Here is a 22415-nt window from a genome sequence, read left to right as displayed (position 1 = left end):
GATTCAGCCTGGAGAGGAGAAGGCTCTGGGGAGACCTAATAGTAGCCTTTCCAGTACCTGAAGGGGGCCTACAAGAAGGCTGCAGAGAGACTGTTTGCACAGGCCTGCAGTGATAAGACAAGGGGCAGGGATTTGAAATCAGAGAAGAGTAGATTTAGATTGGATATTTGGACCAAGCTCCGCACCATGGAGGTGGTGGAACACTGGAACAGGTTGCCCATGTTGATGATCGAGGCCTCATCCCTGGAGATATTCAAGGTGAGGCTCAACAAGTCTCTGAGCAACTTGATGTAGTGGAGTAGGACCCTGCTGATTGCAGGGAGGTTGGACTTTGGTGGTCTCTTTCTACCCAAACCATTCTATGACACTATGGTTACAAGTACCCTGCTTTTAGCCATGATTTGTTCCTTGGCATAATCTCCTGAAGCTTGTGGGAGCTTCAAGCCCTGCAGAAGGGTTGATGCTCCTGCAGCCTTGCAGAGCTGAGGTTTTTATATCAAACCCTCTCCCACTTTGTTGATCTCACCTCCTGTCTCTGAAGACCTGCCAGCATAAATTCACAATCACAGAATGTTAGGGGCTGGAAGGGACCTCAAAAGATCATCAAGACCAAACCCCCTGCCAGAGCAGGATCACCTGGAGATTTTTTTGTTTTGGCTTTGGATTTTATAGTCCAGTTTTAACTTCTACTACTTTTTTTTTAACCCCCCTTCTCCTCCATCTGCCTCCTTTCCTCTCCATCTATTTTTCTTCCTTTCCTCTTCATCTTCCCCTTTCCTTTCCTTTCCTTTCCTTTCCTTTCCTTTCCTTTCCTTTCCTTTCCTTTCCTTTCCTTTCCTTTCCTTTCCTTTCCTTTCCTTTCCTTTCCTTTCCTTTCCTTTCCTTTCCTTTCCTTTCCTTTCCTTTCCTTTCCTTTCCTTTCCTTTCCTTTCCTTTCCTTTCCTTTCCTTTCCTTTCCTTTCCTTTCCTTTCCTTTCCTTTCCTTTCCTTTCCTTTCCTTTCCTTTCCTTTCCTTTCCTTTCCTTTCCTTTCCTTTCCTTTCCTTTCCTTTCCTTTCCTTTCCTTTCCTTTCCTTTCCTTTCCTTTCCTTTCCTTTCCTTTCCTTTCCTTTCCTTTCCTTTCCTTTCCTTTCCTTTCCTTTCCTTTCCTTTCCTTTCCCCGCATACCTCTCATTTCCTTTCCTTTCTTTTCCACCCTTTTCCCATCCCACACTGCACATCCCCCTTTTCCCCCCCAAACCCAGAGCACCTGGGGTCTGTTGGAGTCTCCTCCCACCCCAGCTGGGACCACTTTGCCCTGCTTGCCCACTCCTCTTTATAATCATCCCCAGGAAAGACACTGCCTGAGCTTGCCTACCTGGGCTGAAGGATCCTCCTCTCATCATCCCTGGTGAGTCCCCATGGTGCATACTGGGGTGAATAGGGGTGGGACAAACCAGGTGCCCCCCACCCTGGTTTGGGCAGGCTAGAGACTTGATGGTCACTCTAACATCACCCATGGGTGCTGGCTGGGATTCCTCATTCAGGCTGAGCTCCTTTCTGTTTAGCTGCTGCTTTCTGCTCACTTGTGATGAAGTACCCTTACTAGCAGCCACGTGCTGTGGTGTTACACTACAGCTACTACAACCTGCATGTTTCTTTGGTGACAATATTTTCTTTGGGTAGACCTTCACAGCACAGGGAAAAGCAAAATGAGATGTCACACTGTCTGGGGAAGGTGACTTTTCCAATGCTACCTGTCTGCTGCACAGTGCTCAGTGTGGTGAGCACTGCTCTCACTTCCCCCTCCCATTTTGGTGTGTATGTGTGTTTAAAAAGTTCCATGTGCTCTCATAGAGAAGCCTACCACAAATGGAGTCCTTCAGTGGCAAATGAATGGGTGTTAAAATGACCTGTCAGCAGGGCAGGTTTCAACAAGGATGCTTGCACACACCTACATCCACCACTGTGTAAGCCTGAAGTAATGAGCTACACCTGGTTGCTGTCAGAGGCCAGTGCAGAACAAGCAGGCATTTCCTGCAGGATCTGTCAGTGCTTTCTGTGAGTGGTTTTGGGTTTATCTAGAGACAGAAGAATGACCTTATTTGCTACTGCCCTAAGTAAAGATAGGAGAGTCTTGCAAGTGACCCGGACAAGGTAGAGAAGTGGCCTGAAGTGCACATCCTGAGGTTCAACACGCCCCAGTGCAAGGTCCTGCATCTGGGTCAGGGCAGTCCCTTGTGTGAGCACAAAGCAGGAGATGAAGGACTGGAAAGCAGCCCTGCAGAGAAGGACTTGGGGATGCTGGGGGGTGAAAAGCTGGACATAAGCCAGCACCATGAGCCTGGAGCCAGCTGTGTCCTGGGCTGATCCCCAGCAGTGTGGGCAGCAGGTGGAGGGAGAGGATTCTGCCCCTCTGCTCTGCTGAGACCTCACCTGCAGTGCTGGGGCCAGCTCTGGAGTTCTCAACACAGCAGAGACATGGAGCTGTTGGAGTGGGGCCAGAGGAGGCCCAGCAATGCTGAGAGGGCTGGAAGCTCTCTGCTGAGAGAGTTGGGGTGGTTCAGTGTGGAGAAGAGAAAACACCAGGGAGAGCTTTTGGGGGCCTTTCAGTGCTTCAAGGGGCTGATCAGAACACCGGGGACAGACTTTTGAGCAGGACATACTGTGACAGGACAAGGGGTGATGGTTTGAACTAGAAGAGGGAGGATTCACTTTGGAGAGAAGGGAGAAACTCTTTATATTGGGGGTGGTGAGACCCTGGCCAGGTTTCTCTGTCAGGTGGCAGATGCCCCATCACCAGAATCACTCCAGGTCAGGTTGTTCAGGGCTCTGAATGACCTGCTGACTGCAGGGGGCTGGACTAGATGACCTTCTGAGGTCTCTTACACCCAAAATCATTCTGTGATTCCACGATTTGAGGTTTCTGTGATTTGCTCTCTGTTTGATAATATCCAATAGAGATTTTATAGTCATTTTAACATGTATCTGGTGTGTGTGTGAGGGGGGGAAGCCAAACACATAATTTGGAACCAATCCTATTGACTCTTGGTAGAATGTAATTTCCAAACTGAAATTCCAGACTAGAAGAAGAGGATTTGGCTCTTCCTGAGGAAAGTCTTTTCCATATGATGCTCCTTTGTGATGCTGCAGAGTTGAGCTGATACTTAATGGCAGGACTTTAAGATCAAGTTTCCTTCCAAGCCACAACTGTCCTATGATTTCTGCCTATCATGGCTTCTTATGCCTTTACCAAAAGTTAGGAGCAGGGTTTGATGGCCATGGTGGTCTTACATTGATGGTTGGACTCAGTGATGTTAGAGGCCTTTTCCAGCTGAGGCAATTCTGTGATCTCTCCATTTCCCTCCTTTCCCATACGTAAGAGTCCCCAGCTACAACCTGCTCCTTTCTGTCCTCTCTCTTTATCTGTATTCTTACAACTTGGAGCTTTTTGACCTTCCTGGTCTTCCCAAGGAACCAGCACCTCTTCTCAATAAACTTTTCCAGAGCTCTTCACCTACCTCAGTAGCTGTGAGGAGCCAAAGTACAGACATTCTGTCCCTTTTCCTTCTACCCAGGTTCCCTCTCTCCTTCCTAGCCTTCCTGCACCTTGGTCAGACCTACTTGTTGATGCCTCTGGATTGATGCCAACAGCCACAGGGGTGTTTTATTGCAAAGCAGAAGCCACTTCTGCTGGAAAGGTCTCCTGAAATGGAGCTAGAGTGGCTGCCTTGGGAGTATGAGTGCTCTGGTGTAAATGTCAGTGCACCTCAAGTGTATCAGAAGCAATAAACCTGGTCGGATGCCTGCAGGGCTCCAACTAAGCACCCATAAAGATCACACAGTGGGCAAGTGAGTGAATGACCTAGAGTAAAAGGCCTCAGTAACTGGGGTCGTAGAGGGTGACCTGCTCCCAGAGCACGGAGCTTTCATGCTCTTGGAAGCACATCCATCAATGACTTAAACACTGAGCCCCCCTCCTTTACTGCATTGCTGTGGGTGAAACAGTTACCTCAACCCAGGCCAGAGAGGAAGTATTTTACAAGGCACATTGCCTCTGAGGAGCATTCTTGCCTCTTGTATCATCAGGGCATGCCCCTGCTCAGGGGGAAGGAGGAGCTCCTCCATGATCAAACTGTCTCATCCATCGTGTGCCGGATCCATCCCAACTGGCCCTTCCCTAATTAGGGCAGCTGTCACCTGAAACACCTTCTCCTTGGATGATCTTGCCCTTGCCATCTCTGTGCCACACCTCACCATCCCAGCAGCAGCTGCCAAGCCTGTCCTCCTCCTGCTGAAGCAACCAACCTCATCTTGGCTAGCTCCCTTGCTTGACTGCCCCTCCAAAGAGTTAATTCATTTCTGATGTTTCTTGGAGGGCAAATGAGCTGACTGGGTAATGAAGAAGAAAAAGTCACATTGCTCAGACAGGATCTGCACATACCTCCATGCATGGCCAGGAGAGGGACTGCAGTGTGCCATGGTCTAGTGGATTGGACAGAGCTGGGTGCGAGGTTGGACTGGAAGATCTTGGAGGTCTTTTCCAACCTGCTTGATTCTATGAGTGATGTTCTTTGAAGGGTGCTCAGGGCTTTGTGTTTTTGGAGCTGAAGATCATCCTCATTGCTGAAGTGATGAGGACTGAGTTTTGAAGATCACAGAATTGTTTTGGTTGGAAAAGACCTAAAAGATCATGGAGTCCAACCGTTCCCTAACTCTACCCAGGCTGGTGCTAAGCCATGGCTCTCAGCACCACATCTCTGTGACTCTGGTGTGGATGCAGAGCAAAATGGAACAGAGCTGGGTCAATATTTCTCCCCACCCAAGGCCCTGAACATGTAGATGGGATCTGGGTTAAGATCTCTCTCTGGTGGAAGCTGCACCATGAAGCAGTCTTGCCACAGCCCTAAGATAAGGAGAGTTGCTGGAGGTGTTTAGGTGCCTGAGTACCATAGGTGTATAAGGGGACTGCACATTGTTGGTGATGGAAAGGAGCTACAGAGCAGAGGCAGGAGGGCTGTCATATTCCCAGGGCTGCAGGATCATTGGGGATATAGAGTTGTGGGTAACTGGGATGAACTGCTGGGTCTCTTCACACTGGAGAAGAGAGGAGTAAGGGGTGACCTCCTTAATGCTTATAAATATGTAAAAGGTGAGTGCCAAGAGGATGGAATCAGGTTCTTCTCAGTGATGCCCAGTGACAGGACAAGGCACAAGATCCATGTAAGCAGGAGGAAGACTTTTTTTCACTGTGAGGGTGATGGAACACTGGAACAGGCTGCCCAGGGGAGTTGTGGAGCTTCCCTCTTTGGAGATATTCAAAAGCTGCCTGGATGCATTCCTGTGTGATCTACTCTAGATGCTCATGCTCTGGCAGGGGGGTTGGACTAGATGATCTTAGTGCCATGGTCTAATTGACTGAATAAGCTGGGTGCTAGGTTGGACTGGATGATCTTGGAGGTCTCTTCCAACCTGGTTGCTTCTATGGTCTTTCGAGGTCCCTTCCACCTTCTAACATTCTGTGAACCTTAGATCAAGTAGGATTTTAGGTGGGTGATTGGAAAGAAGGTGGCTTTGGATGAAGAACTGTGGCTATGGGTTTGGTCACTAGAAGGAGGCTGTGAGAGCCTTGGCACATTGAGATGTGTAGGATAGGAGAGAGCTGATACAGAGGGGGCAGGAGGTGACATTTGGTCAGTGGGCAGATGGAGGTGGTAGCAGTTGACCAGGTGCATGGTCCCCTCAGTTGTCTTCTTCACAACAGTGTGGCCAGCAGGGCAAGGGAGGTTATTCTCTTCTTATACTCAGCACTGATCAGACCACATCTTGAGTGCTGTGTCCAGTTCTGGGCTCTTCAATTCAAGAGAGATGTTGAGGTACTGGAATGTGTCCAGAGAAGGGAAAAAAAGCTGGTGAGGGGCCTGGAGCACAGCCCTGTGAGGAGAGGCTGAGGGAGCTGGGGGGGTGCAGCCTGCAGAAGAGGAGGCTCAGGGCAGAGCTCATTGCTGTCTACAGCTACCTGATGGGAGGCTGTAGCCAGGTGGGGTTGGTCTCTTCTGCCAGGCAAGCAGCAACAGAAGGAGGGGACACAGTCTCAAGTTGTGCTGGGGGAGGTCTAGGCTGGATGTTAGGAGGAAGTTGTTGTCAGAGAGAGTGATTGGCATTGGAATGGGCTGCCCAGGGAGGTGGTGAAGTCTCTGTGGCTGGAGGTGTTGAAGCAAAGCCTGGCTGAGGCACTTAGTGCCATGGTCTGGTTGATTGGCCAGGACTGGGTGCTAGGTTGGACTGGCTGAGCTTGGAGGTCTCTTCCCATCTGGCTGATTCTATGATGGAAATGTAGGGAGGAGACTGGATGGTCTCGGAGGTGCTCTTCACAGGAGAGGAGCACATTGCACCATCTCATGCTGTTCCTGACTCTTGTCCTAGGCTTGCTGTCCAGCTTTCCTCACTTGGCAGAGTTAGTCAGTAGCTGCAGCACACAAACTAAAACAGGAGCCTTGTGCAGAGGGAGGGTGGACACAGTAGCTTACACAGCTTCTGAACTTCGTGCCTGAAATCAGGGGCAAGTTGCTGCTACTGGAAACTTGCCCAAGTGCAAATCTGTACATCCCAAAGCAAGTTCCCACTCTGGAGTAGGCTAAGTTGAAGAGAAACACCTAAGGATTGCTGCGGCTTGGGAAAGTCTTAGTAGTCTGTGGTAGTGAAGGGAGGTTGGTTACATCAGTCTGAGTAACTGGGTCAGCACTGCTGACACCTTTACTGTGTTGAACATTAGGTGGTTTGTCTAGGGATGGCAGAGAGAAATCTCTCCTCAGGGGTGACCAAAGGGGGAAACCCAAACCCTATTTAGTGGATTTGGAGAGGGACTTTTCATAAGAGTGTCTAGTGAATGGCTTGAAGCTGAGGGAGAGTAGGTTTAAATTCTGGACTACTTTGCCCGGAGAGGTTGTGGATGTCTCCTCCCTGAAGTGTTAAAGACCAGGTTAGATGAGGCTTTGAGCAATGTGGTCTAATTGAGAGGTGTCTCTGCCCATGGCAGGGAGTTTGGAGTAGATCATCTCTAAGGTCCCTTCTAAACTAAGGCATTCTACGACTTAAGTTGCAGATATTGGGAGGTTGACATATGAGAGAACTTAATGTTGTTAGCAATTCCCTGGAATTCTTCATCTAGATCTTGAGTGGCAAACAAGGTGAAAGAGTTTTCCTTCTGTATATAAAAGGCAGTGGGCACTAACTGGTACCTAGAAGGTTCCATCTGAGCAGGGAGAGAAATTTCTTCGCTACCAGGGTGCTGGAGCCCTGGAGCAGGCTGCCCAGAGAGGCTGTGGAGCTTCCTGCTCTGGAGAGATTCCAAACCTACTTGGAGGAGAGGCTGGGGGAGCTGGAGTTGTGCAGCCTGGAGGAGGCTCAGGGGGGACCTCACTGCTGTCTACAACTACCTGAAGGGAGGCTGTAGCCAGCTGGGGTTGGTCTCTTCTGCCAGGCAAGCAGCAACAGAACAAGGGGACACAGTCTGAAGTCGTGGCAGGGGAGGTCTAGGCTGGATGTTAGGAGGAAGTTGCTGTCAGAGAGAGTGATTGGCATTGGAATGGGCTGCCCAGGGAGGTGGTGGAGTTGCTGTCCCTGGAGGTGTTGAAGCAAAGCCTGGCTGAGGCACTTAGTGCCATGGTCTAGTTGATTGGCCAGGGCTGGGTGCTAGGTTGGATTGGCTAATCTTGGAGGTCTCTTCCAACCTGGTTGGTTCTATGGTATTCTATGACACTGTGATCCTGGGCAACTGTTGTAGCTAGGAGGCTGGACTGGGTGATCTGCAGAGGTCCCTTCCAACCCCCCCTCTCTCGTGGCAGCAAGTGAAGGCACTCAGAAACAAAGGAAGGAGCCCATAGAGGTAATGTTTTCAATTTATTTATATAAACCACTGCATTTTAAAAACGTTCAGGTCCTACAAAAATAAAGTGAAAAACAATTCACAGACTTTGTTTTCTTAAATAAATAATCTCAACCATACACATTTATCATCATGAGCAACTACAACCCAGCCAAACCCAGCAGGTTGGGTCACAGGGAAGGGACTGTTGAAATGTGGCTGTGGAGTATGAAATGCAGACTGAACATGACTCCATTTCTGAAACAGCTTTTAAGTCAGGTGACATTATCTGAGGAATTCCTTTTTACCTGCCCTAAAATAACTACATCTGTCCAGACTTGTCTCCCTTTAGCAAGGAGAAGCCTCTGGCTTAGAGTTAATGGCAGAAGGATGCTCTGAGGTGTTCCCAAGATGGATCTGAGTAACAATTCTGTATTTACAAGGAGTTGAAGCAGTTGTCACTTATCAGCACATACAGTACCAACCACCTTTAAATACAAGGTGACTCCACTTTTCCCTCTTCTTCATGCTCCAAATGGAAAAAGAGAAACAAATGCCCTTCTTTCTAGCAAAGGACCACCTTACCCCAAGCCCTAGAGGAGAGACCCACTCAGCCACTCGCGCTAACCATTCCACTTACGCAGCACAAGGCAATCGGTGTCTGCAAACAGAGCAAGAGCAGCAGGAGCCACAGCCAAGCTGTGCCACTGCCACAGCCGTTGCAATGCACGAGCCTGATGGCACACAGAGCTCGAGTCCTTTTCCACCAGTAGGCAAGGGGTTTTGGGGCAGGGGCACAGTGTGTCAGGTTGCTGATCTAGTCCAGTCTGAAGTGACTTTGTCTTTTTACCTACAGTTCCCCAGCTGATTTTATGGGCTGATCATCTTCTCTATTTCTTCTCTAGAAATTAAAAAAAGATACCCTTACATGCAAAGTCTGAAGTGCTGACACAACATCCTCTGTAACTTCTTACGTGCCCAGATGGGACTAGAGAGTTAAGTGCTGGATCAGGACATCTATCTCTAACTATGCCTAAAGAGTTTTTGTGCTAGCTAGATGGTTTTAAATGAAGCTTAAGCCACTTAAAATGCCTCTGTTTATAAATTATAAACAAAACATTATCCCTCTTCTCCCCTCCCCCCTCCCTCCCTACCCCAATAAATAGAATTAAATCACCAGCATGACTTGTGTACACAGACATAAGCAACATTCAAGTCTGGAGTCCTCAAAGCTTTGCTTTGCTAGATCTAGTCTCTGTGTGTGTTCACACAGCTTCTCAGCTTTCACCACCCCTGAGTAGTCTCCATGGCTGGGGTACACAAAGCTACACTAGAGTCACATCCTCATGTCCTTAAAGTGACAAGAGGTTACATTTCTATCATCAAGTAGACCAGAGAATGCCAACTATGAGATTAAAGCCTATGGGCTAAGTTGAAGACCTTTCCCCCAAACATGTACAAGAAGACATCTCTATCAAAACACAAGCAAGCCCCACAGTGCAGCCTAAGAGTCCTTTTCTAAGCTCTATACCTTATTGCCATCTCCTTACAGAAATAATACTTCTGTGACACATGCTTCAAAACCAAGCAGGATTCAAGAGAAGTTGTTTGCTTTAAATAATTAAGTTAAAAAGTAATAATGCCACATGAAAGTAGACTTAAACCCCCCCCCCCAAAAAAAGAGTTACAAAGTGCCTTATCTGCAGGGAGGGAGAGGTAGTATCAGTGCTAAATGCAAACTGTCCTGACTTAAAATTGAGACTCACTTCTTGATGGTTTTTTTTCCTCTTAATCTAAGTTCTCTCACCAAAGTCATCATCATCTTTTTTGGCAGTTTGCATTAAGTCAATTTTTTCCCCCTTGTTCAATGGACTGTTTTCAAGTTTAAGTAGTTGCTGAGGCAGTTAACTTTTGTAGTGCTAGGCAACCTATCAAGTGAAGATCCTGGGCTGCATCAGGAGAAGTGTGGCCAGCAGGGCCAGGGAAGTGATTCTCCTCCTCTAATCCACTCTGATGAGACCCCACCTGGAGTACTGCATCTAGTTCTGGAGGCCCCATTACAAGAAGGATGTGGAGATGCTGGAGTGTGTCCAGAGAAGGGCCATGAGGATTCTCAGAGAGCTGCAGAAGCTCTGCTGTGAGCACAGACTGAAAGAGTTGGGGCTGTGCAGGCTGGAGGAGGCTCCAAGGTGACCTTCTTGTGGCCTTCCAGTCCACAAAAAAGCTGGGCAGGGACTTTTGAGGCTGTCAGGGAGTGACAGGACTGGGGAGAATGGAGCAAAGCTGGAGGTGGGGAGATTCAGAGTGGATGTGAGTAGGAAGTTGTTGAGCATGAGAGTGGTGAGAGCCTGGAATAGGTTAGCCAGGGAGGTGTTTGAGGCCCCCTCCCTGGAGGTGTTTAAGGCCAGGCTGGATGAGGTTCTGGCCAGCCTGATCTAGGGTAGGGTGTCCCTGGGCATAGCAGAGGGGTTGGAACTGGCTGATCCTTGTGGTCCCTTCCAACCCTGACTGATTCTACGAGTCTAAGCCACAAAACACTACCCACACCTTCTGTCAAGTATTAAAACAACATTAAAACAACCCCCAACAAACTTAAAAAGCTGGAACTTTCATCCACTTTGGAATACATAGTTCTGTTACAGAAGACATTAAACAAGGGACTCAACACTGCAGAGCTCACAGAGCAAAATCCCTTTTGTAAGTGGAAGCCTTACCCTAGCAAAGAACCTAGGGCCATGCCCACAATGAAGATGCTCCTTTCTTTTAAAGACTAAGCCATAAATAGAATAAATTAGGAAGTTAAATAAATAAGGAGGTGGCTTTGTTAGAGCTCAGCAGAGCGCTCTTTCAGTAGCAGCGTGGGGTTGATATCTTCCATTGCTGTTTTTGAGGTACTAACATTGATGGTGGCCTCGGTGGGTTCGGGGTGCAAGACGTGGAAGGCGGTGAAAGGGCAGCCCTTGACGTTGTGGCAGATCAGCTTCTGCAGGGAGGCAGTGTTGATGATCTCAAAGCCTACTTTGCCCCCAAAGGTGCTAGGCTTCCAGTACTCTGGGGAGCAGATGGCGTTGCCCATCAGTCCTTTCAGGGAGAAGGGGGCGCCCATCTCCACCATGGTTTCGCCAAAGATGGCACCTGGTCGTGGCTTCTCTACAAGGAGGCCTGGGTACAGCTCCATAGCATCGATGTCTCCGTAAAGCTCTTCCAGTTCAGCTGCCATTTCTTTTTCTCCTGTAGTTATTGAGGAGTAAAACAATGTAAGTGGCAAAGCCTCTTTTTTTCACCCTATGCCAGTCATAGATTCACACCGTTGTTTGGGTTGGAAGGGAGATTTACAGCCCACCCAGACCAAAACCCCTGCAGTCAGCAGAGACATCTGTCACTAGAGCGAGTTGCTCAGAGCCCCAGGCAACCTCATCTGGAGTGATTCTGAGGGATGGGCATATACCACCTCTCTGGGCAACCTGGGATGGAGTCTCGCCACCCTCAAAGTAAACAATGCCTCTCCTCCAGCTTGAACCTCCCTCTTTTAGTTTCAGTGTGAAACTAACGATTGGACTTGATGATCTTGAAGGTCTTTTCCAATCCAAGAAATTCTGTGATTCAAATCATCACCTCTTGTCCTGTCCTAACAGGCCCTGCTCAAAAGCCTGTCCCCAGCCCCTTTTAAGTGCTGAAAAGCCACCAGAAGCTTTCCCTGGATCCTTCTCTTCTCCAGGCTGAACAACCCCAACTCTCTCAGCCTGGCCTTTGTAGGAGAGGTGCTCCAGACCTCAAATGGTTTTTGTGTCCCTCCAGTAAGAGCACTGCAGGAGTCTGAGCCATTTTGAGACAAAGTTCCTTGTTAGAAAGGATGAAAAGTTACCTGTAAGCTCTTCAAATGATCTGAATGGTTTCAGCATGAAGCGTTTCCTGTACTCATTCAAGGACTGGTATCTCATCTGTCTGCTTTGGTCTATTGAAGCCTTTGCCACTTTCTCTACTGCAGCAGGAACGTTTTTCCCACCAGCAACCTATTTAATGAAGAGAAGAGTAGTAAGATCCCCTGGTAGGAGCCACGTGAAAGTTGTTCCTCACAGTATACAACTACTTTTGGGTAGCTTTACTCTACTCCCTTATCTCACGCCCCGTTAATGCTGGTTAATTAACAACTTCAGGAAGTACCTACCCTGCCAGCACTTTGCTTGGAGAAAGACTTCACCATGTGGGAAAGGCCATGTTCCAGCATTATTGAGTTGTTGTAGAGGAACTGCTGGAATGTGTACTCCTGGTCATGGATGTGGAAAGTGTCAGGCAGAAGAGGGTGCCAGTGGTAGAGAGTGTTGAACTCAGCTGCGATTCGGTTCTGGTATTGAAACCTCTGGTGGAACAGCAGCTCGGGATCGAACTTGAGTTTGAAGTGGTAGCCACTCAAGTGCTGCACATAGTCCTCAATAACGATCTTGATTGTCTCTCCTGTGGGAGAACGAAGCAGAAAAGAATATTGGTGCTGTTTGCCTGAGAAACTTTAGGTCATTACCCTGCTGTGAGAGAGAACAGCATTTCTGGACTTGTGAAAGTTTCTGCGGCGCTTGGAATAGCAAACATTCTGTAATCTCTTCCAGAAAAGCTTGCATTTTGTGTGGCTAAGGGGTGGAACAGCACTTGAGAGCCCAGGAGCTTCTGGTTGTGGTAGAGAAGTGCTTTCTATAGCCTGCTTTCCCTTCAAGGCACACTTCCTTGTATGTCCCACAGCACACTGTCTACGCTCTACCCAGTTATGCAATACTGCCCAGGACAGAGACTGGGGATGATGAAGGAAGTTGGTGTCTGAAAGCAACTCTCAGTTTCAAAGCTGCCTAATACAATTGTCTTGATACAGTGTCAGACAGTCTGGGCAAGGTCTTTCCAAGCTTGGTGTACACCATCATTGACATAGAATCAACCCAGTTGGAAGAGACCTCCAATATCATCCAGTCCAGCCTATCACTCAGCCCTAGCCAATCAACTAGACCACGGCACTAAGTGCCTCATCCAGTCTTTTCTTGAACACTTCCAGGGATGGTGACTCCACCATCAACCTGGGCTGCCCATTCCAATGGCAAATCACTCTCTCTGGGAAGAACATAAGTGGAAACAGCACTGAACAATCAGACAGAAGTATAAAGAATTACATTTGTCATCACTTCCTGAACTTTGGGTTTAATCACAGCCTTTCTTTTAAAGCATACCTGAACTGACCCAACCCCAGGGGAAACAACCTCCCACAACACCCCACAAGAAGTGGCAAGATGAAGTCATCAAGCCTCACACACTTTCCCAGAAATGAATCTTGGCTTCCTGCCTTTTCACTGCTCCCAATTCTGTTTCCCTTAGATAAGAGAACTAAAATTCACTCAGCTCAGATTTCTTCAGTTCTGTCTTTAAGACAGCTGGAAGGAAGCTGCACCTCAAGACAACCCTGGTGACAGGTCATAAAGGCTCAGATCTGTGCCCTCGCACACCAATAATAGCTTTTCCCTCTTACTACACCTGCTGCAGTAGGTGTAGTAGATAACAGGAGGAAGTGCCACGCTTGGAGAAGGTTAGAGGTGCAGGTAGAAGTGATACTCACCTATCAATATCAGCCTGGTAGTTTGGAAGAGCTGCTCATCATCCCACTCAGGATGCTCCTGTTTCAGGATGTCACAGACCCGGTTGTGTTCCCTCAGCCATATTGTAGCGTACATCATCAAGCCTGGCACCAAACCAAACACTTCCTGCCCAACAGAAAACTGCAAGTGCTCAGGGATGTGAGGAGGGTAGATCATCTCTGCCTGAGTGTCTTTCACTGTTGGTGGATACATTTCTCCATCAATTATCTGCAGAGAGGGAGGGAAAACGAACCAAACAAAAGTGGTGAGCCATGATACTTGCAAGATTAAGCTGTGCTGACTTTGTTAGCACTGACTTTAGTCTTATACTTTAGATCAACCAGACCATGCACGTAGCATGAGTGTTTCCAAGTATATGCTACCCAATAAGATGGCAGGAATTTGGAGACAAAGCTTACCTGGTATTTTAGCTTTCCATCCTTTAGAAGTCTCAGTTTAAGTTGCCTCTCCAGAGTCTCTCCATAAATATGGTTCAAGTCAACCTATAACACAAAAGCATTTACAACATGAAGCCAACCTGTGCGTTTGGCTATTTTAGGATATAGCCTACTTCTATGGATGCCAATGGGAGCTCATCCCCTAGATGTTTACCTTATTGTTACCTTATAAGTATCATGCACTGATATTTCAGATGATGCCAAATTATTTCCTGGCAAGTGGAGCCATCTCTGCATAAGAGCAAGCTGTTAAACTGCCAATCTAACCAAGGTCTCTGTTTAAACTGTCAGCAGCTTTCTGTTATGCAGACAGTTTCTATATACACAGTGTATAGCTTGGTTTCAGACACACTGCACTTAAATTGAAGATCTCTGCCCAAAGGCTGCCTGTTTTGTACATATCCTATATCTCAGTCTGCTTTTGAAGTTCTTTTTAAACCAAGTCTCTTCAATCAGCTGCTTTGCAGCTTTTCCTCCTCCAAGCTGAGAGGAAGAGGCCAGAGAAGTTCTGGATACTCATTAGATTTGACACGCTTTAGGTGAAAGCAGATTCTTGGGAACGACAAAAAGAGTCAGAGATCACAGTGCAGATAATTTAAAAGGCAGCCACCTGCTTTGCACAACTAGTTCTGACCCAGGAAGAGAGATGCTATCAAGCGCTGGAATTTTGCCTCAGGAGAGGTTACAGACAAGGTGAGCCCATCGTTTTGTGCTAAACAGTGTTGCACACAATGTGCACTGCTGTTTGTGCACCCTGACAACCTGTAAGACACCATTCCAGCTGCTCAGCAGCAACCAAGAAGCAAGCACTGAGTTGGAGTCACAGAGCTACGATCGTACCCCGTGGCCGAGAGCTTTGGTGAAGGCAGGTCCTTTCTTGTGGTCCGTCTTGAAGAACTGATGAGTGAAGTGCTGGGCAAAGAATGTGAACATCACATTCGTGCCTTGTGGGTCAGGAATGAATTTTCTTCTCAGCAAAAACTTCTCCACAATCACCTTTGAATCTGGGAGCTCCTTCTTACCTGTGAAAGAAATAATGGTCTTGAGTATCTCGCTGTGTTTATATGATACTTTTGTTCCTGACTTCAGATTTTCAATTCATGATAGAGGAGGACAGCAGCATATAAATAAGGGGAAATATCTGCTTTCTTATGCTCCCTTTCTTGATTTTATCAGGAACTTCTGATTTAGAATCCTTCTAAAGGAGATACTGGAACAGGCTGCCCTGTGGTGAGGCCCCATCCCTGGAGGCATTCAAGATCGGGCTTGATGTGGCCCTGGGAAGCCTGATCTAGTTGAAGGTGTCCCTGCTGAGTGCAGTGGGTTGGACAAGATGGCCTTTGAAGGTCACTTCCTACCTGAGCCAATCTGTGCATCTGTAAATTCCCCAGTTTAAGCACGAGAACCAGAACATAGAATCAATCAGGTCGGAAGAGACCTCCAAGCTCATCCAGTCCAACCTAGCACCCAGCCCTAGCCAACCAACTAGCCCACGGCACTAAGTGCTTCACCCAGCATATCTGAGATGCGGCTCTTCTTAAAGTCAGCTACACTTACAAAATGGTCATAGACAAGGTCCCACAGGAAATAAAAATGGTCACAGACAAGGTCCCACAGAGGATAAGGTGAGAAGATATTTCTGGAAGTAAACGTTGTACATCTGGTTTATTTCTTACCTTTAACTCCCATAGGCGTTGGGCAGTCAAGTCCTACGGGTGGAAGGCTTCTTGTGTAATAGGAAAGATTGGAGTAAGCTTCCCAGCTTTTGTAATCATAATCACTGTTGTAAGTTGGTGGGCTGTCAATCAGGTGTGACCTCGCTGCAAAAGAGAATGGGATTGGATTGTTTCTTAAAAACTCTACATTTCAGCCTCAAATTAAATTACAAAGCTGAATTTCCCCCTCCCCCCACCTATTTGGGCAGCTGTTGCACTGATAAATTCCACTCATATCAGCTACTGATACTAAATGAGGTTATAGTTATGGACTAACAGGTCTGAGTCCTGGGTTATCAGCTGGATCTGGCTATTAGCATGAGCAATTTGGTGCAAAGTTTATTCCAGCAAAATGCTGATTCTATCAGAGATGAGAACAAAAAGAATTTCCACTTCAAAGCTTGTTTTGAGCAAGTTTGCATCACGCAGTAACTAGAGATAGGAGGAGAGGAAACAGGCTTAAGTTGTGCCACAGGAGGTTTAGGGTGGATATTAGGGAAAAAAATTCTTCACTGAAAGAATGGTGAGGAGAGGAACAGGCTGCCCAGGTAGGTATGGAGTTGCCATCCCTGGAGGTGTTCATGAAGCACACAGATGTGGCTCTTCAGGATATAGTTTAGTGGTCGTGGTAGTTGGGTGACAGTTGGACTCAATGATCTTAAAGGTCTTTTCCAACCTTAATGATTCTGTGCTTCTATGCAGAAAACCTGAGCTTTGGTCAAAGTGCACCTTAGTGCATTTTTAGGTTGCTGACTTCATTTATGGACTTTTCCAGTGCAGCATTTCAGAGCCCTACAAGTGGCTTAAACCAGTTTATACGGCGAGGAAAGAGAACTCACATGTTAATACATATCTCATAATGGCATCTCGTAAGAAGGGAATGCTGTTGACGACATTCCAGGCTCCTTTGAAGTGGGTGAGGATGTAGTGGACAGTATTGGGCGAAGGTTTCAATGTTAGCTTCAGCCAGGTGAAGAATTCCGCTGCGAGCATCAACAGAAGACGATTGCAAATTAGCTATTGAGAACTCCTCTGCAGGCCTGCGGCTGAATGCTCAGGCTTCATTTCCATGGAGAGAGAAGTGAGATACTTACGTTTCGTGCAGTTCTCCCCGTAGTAACCTGTCCTTGTACAGTCACATTCGTAACGATCAAACCCTGTCGTCATGCACACTCCTCTGTTCTGACAGGGGTTCGAGCAGCAAGGGTTGGCTGGAAGGAAACCAGACGCTCACTTTAGCATCTTAGCTACGCCGGTATTCTTATCGCACATTGTGTAGGCAATACCCTGAAGTTCAATGCTTAGCAAGAGGTTAACAGAGAAATGAGCATCCCTTCACACCAGCCCTTGGGCTGCTACAGGTAAGAGCTACTAGGACAAGGAGTCTGTCCGCGTTTCCTGACAGAGGAAAAAGGGGAAATAAGCAGCCAAACAACTAAACGGGAAAGCTCGGTTAGGAGTTAGTCTGTGTTTCCTGACAAAAATAAAGCTCCTCAGCGGGGCTGGATGCTCTCACACAGCCCCATGGCAACCTGACATCCTTTCTCCCATACACAAACCACTCCAGAAATCGGGAAAGAATGCAGCGCGTTAGAAAAAAATCACCGAAAATATCCAGTCCGCAGCCGAGCAAAGGAGAAGAGAAGAGAGAGATCCTAAAGCCCGGCGCGACAGGCTGCGGGCCACCTGCTTGCGCCAGGAGGTGAGACGCGACGGAAGATGGGACTCACCGGCGTGGCTGGCCGCTAGCAGCGCGGCCACTAGGGCGCAGGGCAGAAGCATGTCCCGACGGAGGATGCCTGGATGTTCGCTGCAGCTCCGGCTCTACGGGTGCTCGACGCCGAGAACCCAGTGCCGCTCCTAGGTACGCGCCCGTCTATATATCGGCGGCGGTGAGTCACAGTCGGAAACACGAAATGGGGGATTTCGGTGCATGAGACCCGCCCCGCCGCGTAGCTGCCGGCCCCCTCGGCCGTAGCCCGCCGTTTCTCCGCCTGTCTCCCGCCGGCGGGACGCGGCGGTGGCAGTCGTTCCGCCGCCTCCCGCGCCGCCCCCGCCTCAGCCCCTGCAGGGACCGCGGCTCTTCCTGCTGGCGGCTGAGAGGACCACACGCCTCGGTGGGCGGAGAGGGGCTACCTGCGTTTGCCCGTCCAGGTCGAACCCCCGACAGCCTCGGGGAGAAGGCGAAGGCAGCGCTTTCTCGGAAGCAGCTTCTCGGCGCCCGAGCCCGTCCCATGCCCCCTCGGCGTCCCTTCAGGGCAGGGCGGCAGCAGCCTGCCGCGGCTGCCCCGCACCGCAGGGGGCTTGGCTCGATGGCGCACGGCGCGGAGTCGCGGCGGCCAGAGTTGCCGATATTCCTCTCCTGGCCTAGTTTTCTGACACCCCTTCAAAGTGTCTGTGTTGTAAACCAGAGACGTCTAAGCCAGCCGCCTCGTTGCAGTCGGCAGTAAGCCACACTCTTGCGACTGCAGAAGTGCAACGCAAAGTGTCAGCCGGCCAGAACCGCGCAAGGACGCGCAGCCGAGCCCTACCGACGGTCGCATTCCTCCCCTGCTGTCCGACACAGCACTGAGCACCCTGGGGAACGTGGGGTTTAGATCGTTAATGAGGCAATTTTAATCTGTTCATTACAGAAGGGCTCGAGGACCTTGTTTTTCACAGGGAGAGGGAAGCTGCCGAGCGTTTGTGTTGCGTGCACGGAGGGAAGGCACAAGAGAAACCTCGATTTTGAGGGCGAGGGAGATTGCCCAGGGAGGTTGTGGAGTCTCCTCCTCTGCAGAGACTCCAGACCCTACCTGGACATTGTGCTCTTGGGCAACCTTGCTGTAGCAAGGCAGTTGGGCTGGATGATCTCTAGAGCTCCTTCCCAAACCCGCCTATTCTGGGATCCGGTGTTTCTGTGGCATGAACAGCGAGCACATTTGGTGATTGATTTGGACGTCTTTGCGTTTCTGGGATCAAATCCCATTATTAAGCATCTTATTTTGAAACGACCAGTGACTTTTCCTCCGTGTTTCTGCTCCAAGATCCCCCCCGCCGCTCTCTGCAAGTCCATCTGTAAACACATCTTTCCTCATTTCCTTCAGTTGCCCTTGCGGGATGCTTTACCTTTTTGTCATCTATTATGTTGTTTGAGATCAGGCCACACTACTACTCCTATTTTTAACCTTCTTTGCGCGTGGAAAATGTGTTATGAAACAAGCAGCATGTAAGGCAGTTGTGTAACCCTCTGCGGCACAGTGCTGGGGGCTCGCTGCAGTCTGCCCCACGGCTGCTGCTTTCGCCCGTGATGTCAGCGTGAGACACTGACAAAGCCCCGTGTTTCACTGAAGATATCTCCTTGAGGTTCCATGCTTGATTGTGTTTAAATTGCAAATCGATGACTTTACACCAAGTGGATTTGGTCCTGTTTAAACAAGATCTTAGTTTTGGCCCAGAAGGCTTGCGGTGAGGTCGGTGAATAATTTGTGTACATCAGCAGGAGGTCATCCTGGATGGTTTAGGGAATGTTGGATGGAAGTCTGTAATCATATGTTTCTCCTGGTATAGGAAAAGGTTTCTATTACGTGCTTATGTGTTTATATATTTACATGCATATGTGTAAAGAAGTCTGCTTGCCTTGGTCATAGGCTTAAAGCAGAGGATGGCTGTTGGGAGCCTGTTCCGGCATGAACTGGAGGTTGTGGCTACATATACATCATGAAACTCTTACTCAGTCTCACCAAGTATGAAAGAAGGGTGAAAACATCACAAGGTGACATGAGCCAAATGCGTAAGTTCATAGATTCATGTCCGAAGAACGGTTTAGGTTGGAAGGGACCTTAAAGATCATCTAATTCCAAGCTTACTGCCATGGGGCAGGGACACCTTCCACTAGACCAAGTTGCTCAAGGCCTCATCCAGCCTGGCCTTGAACACCTCCAGGGAGGAAGCATCCATGATCTCCCTGGGCAATCTATGCCAGTGTCCCATCGCTCTCACTGTAAAGAATTTCTTCCTAATCTCTACTCTAAATCTCCCTTCAAGCTTCAATCCATAGCCCCTCATCCTCTCACTACAAGTCCTTGTAAAAAGTCCCTTCCTGGCTTTCTTTAAAACATAACCCCTCACTCACCTAGTGTCTTCAGCCTTACTGTCTCACAGCATCAACAAAAGCTTGTGTGGAGCTAGAGAATGGACACTAAAATGATAGCTCAAAGTATAACTGTGCTATATTTTGGAGGACCTGGGAATATGAGAGGTAACTACAACTGTTCAGAGTTTTCAGTTACAAATAAGGTGCAAATGGAGCAGCAGGGCAGAGCTTCTGTGGCAGAGCTCTGCTGTGCCAGAGGATGATGCTTCTTGGGAAGTGGCGTTTTTGAAGTTGAAAAAGCAGTCAGCAAACTTTGCCTTCCACCCTGCCTATGTTGTGATAGGAGCTCTGTCTTAAGCTGGGAAAGGTTCATTTTGTGCCTGATTGATGCAGGAGGACCAAAAGGATGATTCAGCTCTCCAAAATGATGGAAAATCAGGCAGGTAAGATAGTGCTGTTCTGAGATCTGCCCTTTCTCACCACAGAGCTGTTCTTCTGAATGCTGCCCTTCCCCACTTGTTCATTGAATCAACCAGGTTGGAAGAGACCTCCAAGATCATCCAGCCTAACCTGTTGCCCAGCCCTAGCCAATCAACCAGACCATGGCACTAAGTGCCTCAGCCAGGCTTTGCTTCAACACCTCCAGAGACAGCAACTCCCCCACCTCCCTGGGCAGCCCATTCCAATGCCAATCACTCTCTCTGCCAACAACTTCCTCCTCACATCCAGCCTAGACCTCCCCTGCCACAACTTGAGACTGTGTCCCCTTGTTCTGTTGCTGGTTGCCTGGCAGAAGAGACCAACCCCCACTTGGCTCCAGTCTTCTTTCAGGTAGATGTAGACAGCAATGAGGTCTGCCCTGAGCCTCCTCTTCTGCAGGCTGCACACCCCCAGCTCCCTCAGCCTCTCCTCACAGGGCTGTGCTCCAGGCCCCTCACCAGCTTTGTTGCCCTTCTCTGAACAGGTTTCAGCACCTCAACATCTCTCTTGAATTGAGGAGCCCAGAACTGGACACAGCACTCAAGGGGTGGCCTGAGCAGTGCTGAGTGCAGGGGCAGGAGAACCTCCCTTGTCCTACTGGCCACACTGTTCCTGATGCAGGCCAGGATGCCATTGGCTCTCTTGGCCACCTGGGCACACTGCTGCCTCATCTTCAGCTACAATCCACCAGCACCCCCAGGTCCCTTTCTTCCTGGCTGCTCTCAGCCACTCTGTCCCCAGCCTGTACTGCTGCTTGGGGCTGTTGTGGCCAAAGTACAGAAGCCAGCACTTGGCCTTGTTCAATCTCATCCCTTTGGCCTCTGCCCACCCATCCAGCCTGGCAAGGTCATAAAAAAGAACTTAATTAAAAAAACTCTGATATAGATTGTAACAGGACTGTTACTTAAAAATAAATCAGTTTGCTGCGTGGGACTCACTACCAGGTGAGGATTTTGTGACTCCACTAACAAGTGCTCTCTCTTAATTAATTTTTTTGTTTTAGACATATGAATTGTCTTAGCAAAAAAACCCCCAACAACTCTCAACAGTATTCTTTTTACATCTGTGATAGTCATTTTAAATAGCCTTTGGTACAGATGAAAGCAGCCCATGGAACAGAGTACATTAAAAAAAAGGTAGGGCTCATTGGATTACTTTTTTCTTTCTTTCCAGATTTCAAAATGTAGCTGTGAAAAATACTGGAAATGCCAAGTTTTACTGCACTCTGAAGAAAAAAAAGCATTGTGAAAAATGAGTTTGACATCAGATGGCTGGAAATGTGTCCCTGGGGCCTGCCCCATGAGCTGGATGCTGAGCAGATGACAGAGAAAGGTGATAAACTGAAAGGCAAGATGGGTTAGGAGTTGGAATGTGCTTGGACTGTGAAGAGCAGAGGTAAAGACAAAGTGTTCATTGCTATAAGGTGTAATAATGGCACTTTCATAAATCACCTCCACAACTTGCTTTAAAAATCAAATGTTAAGACTTTTTAATGCATGAAGGGCCTGGAACACAAACCTTAGGAGGAGAGGTTGAGTGAGCTGGGGTTGTTTAGCCTGGAGAAGAGGAGGCTCAGGGGTGACCTTATTGCTGTCTACAACTACCTGAAGGGAGGTTGTAGCCAGGTGGGGGTGGCCTCTTCTGCCAGGCAACCAGCAACAGAACAAGGGGACACAGTCTCAAGTTGTGCCAGAGGAAGTATAGGCTGGATGTTAGGAGGTAGTTCTTCACAGAGAGAGTGATTGGCATTGGAATGGGCTGCCCAGGGAGGTGGTGGAGTCTCTGTGCCTGGAGGTGTTGAAGCAAAGCCTGGCTGAGGCACTTAGTGCCATGGTCTGGTTGACTGGCTAGGGCTGGATGCTAGGTTGGACTGACTGAGCTTGGAGGTCTCTTCCAACCTGGTTGATTCTATGATTTTTGTGTGCTTGTTGTTTCTAGCTATGCTCTCTTCTATCTGGTGTAGGGACTTAATGTTTGAGGGAGCATATCAGTTTGTTCTTCTTTAGCACCACAGTTGGTGAAAACAACAAAGCAGAATCAGAGAATTACAGAAGGGTTTGGGTTGGAAGGGATCTCAATAGGTCACCAGTCCAACACCTAAGTAATCTGCTTTTTAGTCATAGAACTCTTAAAATTGTGTCCATAGTGAAAGGATGTCTTGGAGTGAAAATAATCCTGGGAAGATTACTTTTCCAGGGAGAAAGCCACATCTCCTTGCTGATTCTGCTCA

General features: G+C 48.4%; 1 protein-coding gene and 1 long non-coding RNA gene across 2 annotated transcripts; one reads left to right on the top strand and one right to left on the bottom strand.

Annotated features, from left to right (window-relative positions):
* Positions 1–1357: 1357 nt before the first annotated feature.
* Positions 1358–19144, top strand: LOC135177689 (uncharacterized). The gene is made up of 3 exons (XR_010303127.1): positions 1358–1389; positions 16820–16991; positions 17198–19144. It is a non-coding gene; the product is annotated as an uncharacterized LOC135177689 (long non-coding RNA).
* On the bottom strand, positions 9001–17517 carry PTGS2 (prostaglandin-endoperoxide synthase 2). Its single transcript, XM_064148049.1, has 10 exons — positions 17361–17517; positions 16725–16841; positions 16470–16613; positions 15592–15735; positions 14756–14937; positions 13877–13960; positions 13439–13685; positions 12014–12300; positions 11711–11858; positions 9001–11076 (listed from the first exon to the last, which is right to left on the bottom strand). The coding sequence occupies exons 1-10, from the start codon at positions 17410–17412 to the stop codon at positions 10670–10672; spliced, it is 1812 nt and encodes a 603-aa protein (XP_064004119.1). The 5' UTR covers positions 17413–17517; the 3' UTR covers positions 9001–10669.
* Positions 19145–22415: the final 3271 nt, after the last annotated feature.

This window comes from Pogoniulus pusillus, chromosome 8 (assembly GCF_015220805.1).
Source record: "Pogoniulus pusillus isolate bPogPus1 chromosome 8, bPogPus1.pri, whole genome shotgun sequence".
In the NCBI taxonomy this organism is placed as follows: Eukaryota; Metazoa; Chordata; class Aves; order Piciformes; family Lybiidae; genus Pogoniulus; species Pogoniulus pusillus.
Note: the sequence above shows the minus strand (reverse complement) of the source record. Positions and strands in the feature narration are given on the sequence as shown.

Bases quoted from the DNA above. Each gene is read 5' to 3' on its own strand.
- PTGS2 (XM_064148049.1), bottom strand. From the start codon at position 17,412: ATGCTTCTGCCCTGCGCCCTAGTGGCCGCGCTGCTAGCGGCCAGCCAC. The intron at 16,842-17,360 runs GTGAGTCCCATC...GTTTCCTTCCAG, and splicing joins GCTAGCGGCCAGCCACGCCG to CCAACCCTTGCTGCTCGAAC. The intron at 15,736-16,469 runs GTGAGTTCTCTT...TCTCTTTTGCAG, and splicing joins TATGAGATATGTATTAACAT to CGAGGTCACACCTGATTGAC.